The 8,418-nt window shown below is 43.5% G+C and overlaps 1 protein-coding gene across 1 annotated transcript; it reads left to right on the plus strand.

The window, feature by feature from the left end:
* Window positions 1-255: 255 nt before the first annotated feature.
* On the plus strand, window positions 256-6,454 carry LOC139050982 (TNF receptor-associated factor 6-like). Its single transcript, XM_070527918.1, has 2 exons — window positions 256-617; window positions 4,253-6,454. The coding sequence occupies exons 1-2, from the start codon at window positions 333-335 to the stop codon at window positions 5,345-5,347; spliced, it is 1,380 nt and encodes a 459-aa protein (XP_070384019.1). The 5' UTR covers window positions 256-332; the 3' UTR covers window positions 5,348-6,454.
* The last annotated feature ends 1,964 nt before the right edge of the window (window positions 6,455-8,418 follow it).

Below are 8,418 nucleotides of genomic sequence, written 5' to 3' on the forward strand. Positions count from 1 at the left end.
AAAAATTTAGATAATAATTTAAATAACACAATATACAATACTTTGACAAAAAGAAATCGAACGCTTGTAAAACTTCATAAAATCTTTTGTAAAGGTACCGCAAGTATTGCTCGCACAAGCACTCTGCTGTTCACGTTTCATTTGACGCTGATAGTGCGCCAATTTTTGTTCTGTTTTGGAAGTAAGCCTAGCTGCTCGGAAAGCAGCTAGAAATAGCGGATGGCGATTGCAGTTCCCGTTTGGGTCAGCAAAGATAAGGTGTAGGAGGCGTTCGCTTATCACGCAGAACGTGGGTGCGAGCCGAAGCGCTCGACAGTCGCTTGCTTGCGAGAATGCCACCCACCAGCTCCCACTACACGTTGGTCGGGTTCTCCGATGAGCTGGACTGGAGACCCGTACGTTTTGTCAAACCAATTCCACAGAACAGAATATGCAGCACCTGCGGACTAGTGCGTATTCTCACCGCTCTGCTTCCCTGCGGTCACGTGCTTTGCAATTCGTGCTACGAACATTGCACAGTGGATCATGGACCCGTCTGCCCTTTAGACAGCAGCCCTTGCCACGAGGAAGACGTTGAATGGAGGAACTTTCCTGCCGAAAACGTCCTGCAAAGGGAGGTAAGAAAACCGATCTGACAGTGCCCGCACTTCATTTAGCAGTGTCATTTTGTTTGTTCCTGTGTGTTATACCTTCCAAAATTATTGCTTTAAGGTCACTCAATTAATAAATTTCAGTGCCCCAAACAAGGTTATTTCAGTGGATTCGGTGGATTCAAAATTTCATGCCACGATAATTTAAACATCAATGCGGTCTACATAAAACTGAAACTTTAGTCCTATGTTGACTGTCACTTACTTCTCTATGATTTATTCTGAAGGCTATTCCAAAGAACTCTGCAGCAAGAGTAGGATAAGTAGTATCACGTTGTTGGGCGTGAGTAAGTCGTAGTAAATTGGACTTTTTTATGAAAGCGACGGTAGTTGGTTGCCAACTTTTGAGCAACGATAAACTGATGGCTTGCCGCGTCGTTGCTTGTTGTTTCCGGGCGGCGGTACCTGCAAAAAAGCAATAACAATTTTGTCGATGACTAGCTCGAGAATAAAAACTTTAAAGCAACGGAATGTGGTGAAGCTCGAAACACAACTTCTTCTGAATGAAGACTGGTGTGGAGAGCGTAATATCAGATGTTTCTGAGTACAGTCAGTTGCGTATCTTTATTTACCTGCTGACTGCGATGCGTAACTCCGCGTCTTTTTATATGTGTTTCTAAAAAGCAAATATTGCAAAATAAGATACATACGTACCAGATGATTACGCTAAATCTTTGAACCCGCAATATTTTACCCTTTACGAGATTATATCTTATCTACATGTCCTATTTATTACTCGTGCACCAATAACGTCTTCATGTAATTTCGCTTCACTGCTGCCACAGACATAAAAGGCGCAGCGCTGGTTATATGTTCTTCCGCTATATGAAAGTGCCGGAAGTCTTCTCTTGCCCTCCTAAATAATAACCCTGCAGCTTCGTAGTCTGGATTTCCGCGCTTCAGGCTTGTTCTTAGCTGCTTTAGCTGAAATATTTTATCATTTCTTTACATCATACAAGGTTAGGACCGAGATAGCTTCACAACAAACTTCAGCTCTTCGTGCCCGCTATATTGGTGCTCTTCAGCGCTCCAAGAACTTTTTGTATACCCCACCCCCATTATTTTATAATTTCATGTGCGCGTACATGAGTAAACACATATACTTGAGTAAACACATTGTTGGCGTAATAAACTTGTTTGTAGATTAAATTTATATATCTTGATGGTCACACGTTTCTGAAAGCTCCGCCCTAATTTTCGAAAAGCTAGGCGTTTCGAACTTCTCTTCAAATGGCTGAAGCAGGCGTAGTTTATGCGCGCTCATCATTGGAAATCAACTAACACAAACTGCACGGGGACAGAAAGACGCGTGAAGTGCTTTTCGCATCCTGTGTATAAACCATATACATCCAAACAGCAATACAATAAAGACAGAACCTCAATAATACGCCTACAGTGCACATTATCTGATCAGACAAAGCCCATGTCCAACCGTCCACAGAACGGCCCTGCAGAAGCTAAAATCCGTAAGTACACACCAGACCGCGACAGGATATTTGCCATCGACTGTCACCACAGAATGCTTGCGTCACCGCAAGCGTAATTATAAGTGTTGTCGCTTCTTATCTTTCCGCCTTGTTAAAGAGCTGGTTTTAACTGCTGTGTTTGCGTTACGCAATGTCACCGATGCTATATAGGAGTGCATATATCTAGTGACTTATTTTGGACCCATAATATCAATCAGTCAACTAACTCCTGCAACCCATTACTAGGTTATCTACGCCGTAATTTGTCCTCAGCATCTGCCTCAGTCCAACTACTTGCATATAAAACCTTAATCCAAACTAAACTAGAATATACTCGTGCTATTTATGACAACCATCAGGTTAATATGATTAACACCATTGAATCGGTTCAGAACCAAGCTGCCAATTCCCTCTTTCTCACTACTCCTATGATACTAGTGTTTCAGCCTTAAAATCCAAGTTCGTGTTTTCCCTCGCTCACCTTCCGCCGCAAAAGTGCTCGTCTTCTTTTATTTTTTTTAGGTTCTTTCATTTACTGGTAAACAAATCATCATTCCAGCCCATCGTTTTTCCCGCCACACACATCCTAATGCTGTGTATCTACCACACGACCATTCCACTACGTATCAACGTTCTTTTTTTCTACACACAGCCCACGAATGGAATACCCTTCCTTCTGACATCGCCCTCATCACTGACATTTCTCGTTTCAAAGCTGCCATCGAAGACCATCTTTCAAGTCACATTATCTAACCTGACACGCAGTTTTCTTTTTAATATGCGCCCACCCCTCATGTCATGTACTGTTCAGGGGCCTTTGGTGTACAATAAATAAAGGAATAAAATAAACAAATCCTCCATTTTCTAACGCTTAAAACTGGGGGAAGCCCATTGTTAGCTTCAGACCAAGAGGGCACACATTGCTGGGCATTATGCTTGTTGCTTTATTGCTCACCAGGAGGCAGTATGACTCAATGGACAACTATCGCTTAACCAACTGAATGTCACCCAGTGAGTGAAGTGAGCGAACTATCGCTCAGTGGAATCCACTCTCTATTGAGCGAGTGTGGAGCGTGAATGATGAAGCATCTTGTCAACCATGTTATTCCCCTGCTGTAACGCCTTCGGGCAAAGCGGCGGAAGTGTCTTAATACAATAAATTATAGACGTGGTTTTCACCTAACCAAGATGCAAACCACTGGGTAGGCACTAGCTTAAAGGGACTGACAACCAATCTTTAAGGGCCTAATTTTTATGGCGCAAAGTAAAGCTCACTTTTGGTAGTATTTACACCTGCAGCGGTTACTTCTAAAAGCGCGTGGATATTTAGTAAGCAGAATTTTCTGATCTGAGCAGCGCCCAAAAAAATTAAAGAGTCCCTCCTCCAGCAACGCTGAGAAGTGAGAGCGATGTCGATAGCCGGTCTCGCACATTGTGAGAGCCGCCCATCGTTCGGCTTTCTCAGGAGTGAGCGTAACTGTGGTTAACCACCTACATTTTTACCTTTTCAACCACTTTTGAAAACGAAAAGCTGGTACGATAAATTCGCGCTGTTGTGCAGACGTTTCTCGTATTCGTACCGCGTGTTTCCCAAGTACACGCCTGAGTCATTGCTGGCTGGCGCCCATCGTCGTTCCGTGTATTGACGAGCCGAGCCAACTCATCCGAAACGAAAGCGAAGGCAGCGCCACTTTTCTGCTCACTACAAACGAAGGCTTATCTGTCCATTGTAAGTCAGGAAAAACTTACACGAAGTATACTGCACTCCTATACTAATAACGAGACCAGGAACCTCGTACATAGTAGAAGGTCGCGTGGTGGACCTGTTATGCATCTTCATGTTTTTGCTGCATGGGGCGCCAAAGGACATATTTCGCGACCTTTATGGATGAATTGAAAATATAAATCCACGTTTTTTGAGAAAAACACGCCTCGTTTTAGCCTCTACGAAAGGGAATCATTTCATCATGCGGGTTTATCTCGATTCATGTTCTGAGCGGTTGTATGTCCCTTTAGTAGCCCCGAAATATGCATATGTTGCACATATCACTCGCATAGGACCGACGCGCAAAACTATGAAGCAATATTTACTCGAGGTAGCAGAACACTCCAGCTGATCTGTTTTTTTTTTCGCAGGTAAAGTGCTGGAACGAAGAAACCGGATGCGAGGCTGTGATGCGTGCTTCCGAGATTGGCGAACATTTTCGCAAGAAATGCGGACAACATTCAATTTCTTGCCCCAACTGCTCAGCGACAGTTTTGTGCCGAAATGTTTGTGAACACATAGCGTCGCAATGCAGCGCACCATTTTCGGCCACTCAGGAGGAAGAAAAATCGAATATAGCACAAGTCAAAGAATCATTCGACGAGGCAGTGGCTGGAATAAAGACTGAGTTGCAACGAATACTTACTGATAATGAAGCACAAAAGGATATGCTCGATGATGTTAGCCACGGAATAAACTCTCTGGGAGAAGCATTGAAAGACCAGGTCCCTGAGGCTGATAAACGGAGCTATGAGGATTTTGTGGAAAAGACTGAGATCGTTCGGAATGGCGCGGCGTTATTGAAATCTCGTTGTGCCGCAGTGAGCAGTCAAATTGAGGAAACATTTTTCAGTGCGAACACTAACGAAGAAACATTGGGACAGGAAGCTGAAGGCAGTGTTGAAGAAGTACGTGTGATTATGACAGCAAATACAGAGGAAATTTCGAGGTTAACGCTGGACCTGAAAGAAAGCACCCAAAAAACTCTGAAACACATTGAAGATGTGCTGCTGCAAATTTCTTTGAATACAAGAAGGTACCATTTCATCATTAGTGATGTGAACTCCCTCAAAGAAACAGCACTGAAGAAAGGCTCGGCGTTGTTCTGCTTCAGGCCGTTATGCTTCCGCGGTTACTTCATGGCGCCGGGAGTGAAGTTCAAGAAACACGGTGACTCGGTCTCACTGCATATAATAATTGACCTGAAGAATGGTCCATTCGATGAGGTAAATTGCTGGCCCTTCGATTTTAACATAAAACTCAGCATAGTGCATCCAGATTCGGGGCAAGTACGGGCGCATGAATTTAAAAGCAAAAATTCTACGTCGAAGTACCTGTCACAGCCAGAAGAGACCCGCAAAGAACACGGATTTGTCACGAATGCGTCGTTGTATTTGAAAGACCTTGAGCGTGATGGCTACGTAAAGGATAATGAGTTGCAAATCATATGGGAAGTTCTTTTATAAGAGAAGCTTGAATGGACACTGCTGGTTGTTTTTTCGCTCAGTTATCCCATATCTAGCAACGAGGGTATTGCAAACTGGAAGTTTTGCTAGTTAAGTGCTCTTGAGATGACTGATATACAAACTAGCTCCGCTGTGCTCTTGATCTTTTTCTTTAAGTGAGATTGTATCACTTGCGTATTTTGAATTTGCGCGCGTGTGTGTGTGTGTGTGTGTGTGTGTGTTTGTGCGTGTGCAATATTTGTTTGTTTGTTTGCAATGCAAAATTCGCCCACCAATCATTAGTGCACAACATCTATATTCGATATCCCACACCGAAAAAAAATTTCGCGTTGTCACCATAGCGACGGTGCGGAATACCTGATTTGGATAAACTGTATGTTCTGATGGCTCCATACAAATCTTATACCGGTGTCACACACACACTTCCGATCGCAATCGGGGCCTAACCGGATCAGATTTCTTGCTCGCAGTCAACAATGGTCACTGCTACACGGTCCAACAATCTGGATCGAGTTATTATCATCTCCTCATCGTTGGAAACTCTCAAAACTGCATAATGCCTTCGCTACCAATTCAGGTTTGCAAAATATGGTAAAGTTTAGACAATATTCAAATTTTGCAGCTTACTATTCCTCATCAAAATGTTATTTAAACGTTGTCTTTTTTTTATTATTGAGCTGTCTTCACTTCTTTTGTTTTTAGCGTTTTCAGAACACTGCTCTAAAGGGCATAGACGTCAAGAGGTCATCGAGGCCTGATCGCGATTCACGGATCGTGATATTCCGGATCCGCATCCTGCAAGATCACGATACACAAATTAACGTGTAGCAACCACGATACTGATCACACTCAATCCGGATCGGCCCCTATCGCGATCAGAAGTGTGCGTGGGACAGCGGTATTGCTCTAATATTGGTAGGACCATATCCTCTAGGTGTGTCGTTCGGCTCTCGCGCGCCATGGTGAATAGCACACACACGCGACCGCTAGCTACCACACATATCCTCATGTTAATGTCATTGTACGCATAGATTTCTGTAACCCGATTTATATTGAGTAAATGTAAAGCTCATACGAGTGTTTGCATCAATAAAATTACGCACTGTATCTTGGTAACACAGACACGTTTTTTTTTTATTCGCGTGTTGAGATCATATTGATAGTCGTATACGTAGCCACATATGAACATAAAGACGTATACGACAACGGCAGCAGTTTCACATACTTTTCAGAAGTGCAGTAACCTTCTGTTGCTACTCTTCGTTCTCATGACAAGTATGGGTTTTCGTGACAAGTATGGTTATTCGTGGTTTTGTACGGAGTAAAAGGATTTTAATGAGAAAATATATAACCAATTTTCCAAACCAAGCTGATTGAACAATTTGCTGTCGCGATATGAACGTCATAATCAGCATTACTTTTTTACAGTGAAGCTGTTAGTCCCTCGTTGGTCGGCAATTTTTCGTGTCGTCGTTCGTGGGCAGAAATGTGGGCCGATCCGGGAGGTAATGCCATAGCGGGCCGACCCGCTGCCAAGGTGAACCAGGTTTGCAGCATTCAGCAAAGTGAAGCGAAAAGTTCACACTCTTTCGAATCAAGCACACAACATACAGAACAGAATTTGTTTCAGAAAAGAACAAGCACAAAACAAACACCCGAAACACATAATAGATAATAAGGTGCTCCTGATAACAAAGCGAAGCAAGTAGCGCTTCGCCCATACGTTTCCCGGTAAATATTACTGCTGCGCGAGCTGCCGCGGCAATGGCAGCTTGCAACGTGGGGAGTGACGTCACTAGCCTATCGAATATAAAAGAACCAACCCAGCAACTGATCTGTTGTTACAGCACCGTTATGGGTAGGTGACGCATGGTTAGGACTCCCGAGGAGCAGCGTGAATATGAGGATCGGCAAAGGGAAAAAGAAACGGCAATACGAGATGCGGCAGCGTGGTGTCAAAAAAGCAGTTGAAGGGGTAGTTTTCGAAAACGTCACTGGACCTCCACCTTCGCAGGGCCGGGATGGCGAGCGCATTTTTTTCGCTTTCTCATCAGCATACTCACGTGTTTCATCCCCTCCATTGTTCAAGAATATACAGTCTGCGAGCTTTCATGAGAGGTACACGCGATGCAGCCTTGTTGGCCATCTTCTCTACAGCCCAGCTCACATTTGCGACTACCCTTAATTTATCGTGTGTAGTATTTTTATTGCCCAGAAGAAGGCAGATATAGCTCGAAAATATTTATATGTTAGGCATGGAACGGTCCGCCGGGAAAGCTTCGTGTATGGTCTGACACTTCGTGTAGTGTCATAAGAAAAAGGAAAAAAATTGAAAAATGCAGCAGATCCAATGTGCCCCGTTGGAATCTATATACAGTGAAGCTTTCCGTAAAAGCATAACTAGTGCTGAAACACGCGTTTTGTGTTTATTCAATGTGGGTGCAAAGTGAATTCGAGCGTTTTTTTTTTGTTTATGGTTTTTTAAGCTTATTTCATTTAAGCACAGCAATGAGGCTTGTGAGTCACTCAGAATTACCCAGCGAAGAGGTTCTGACTGCTGACATATTTAACGTAAAGCAGGAAGAAATACGTAATGTTCTGCCGTCGTGGACGCTGTAATTGGCAAAACTTATAAGCTCTTTTGTCTAGGTATATAAAACGGTATACGTGAAACGCCGATGTAGAGCTTTGTTTCCAGCATGATCCGTCGGTATACACGTGAAAGCAATCTACGTACTCAGTGTAAACATGCGATAAATTGCTTTAGCGCAACTACGGGCATATCACATTTGCGACCTACCCCAGGAATTGAAGTGACTATTTCTGGTATTGCTAGTCGCCATGAGGGACGAGTTGCGCAAGTAGGCCAGTATTCGTAGGCAGGCAGTAAGTTTTTGTACCGTCGTATTTCTTCACGTATGCGTGCAGCAGTTCCATCCAGAAGGTCTCGGCATAGTGGATGATTATTCTGTTGCCAAACGAAAAAAGTGAGAAGTTTCCGCAAATCTTAGTGCATGAAGAGTTAGTTGGCTGGACTCGGCAATTACCAAAGCACTGACAGAAGCACGTGG

This window comes from Dermacentor albipictus, chromosome 10, assembly GCF_038994185.2.
Source record: "Dermacentor albipictus isolate Rhodes 1998 colony chromosome 10, USDA_Dalb.pri_finalv2, whole genome shotgun sequence".
In the NCBI taxonomy this organism is placed as follows: domain Eukaryota; kingdom Metazoa; phylum Arthropoda; class Arachnida; order Ixodida; family Ixodidae; genus Dermacentor; species Dermacentor albipictus.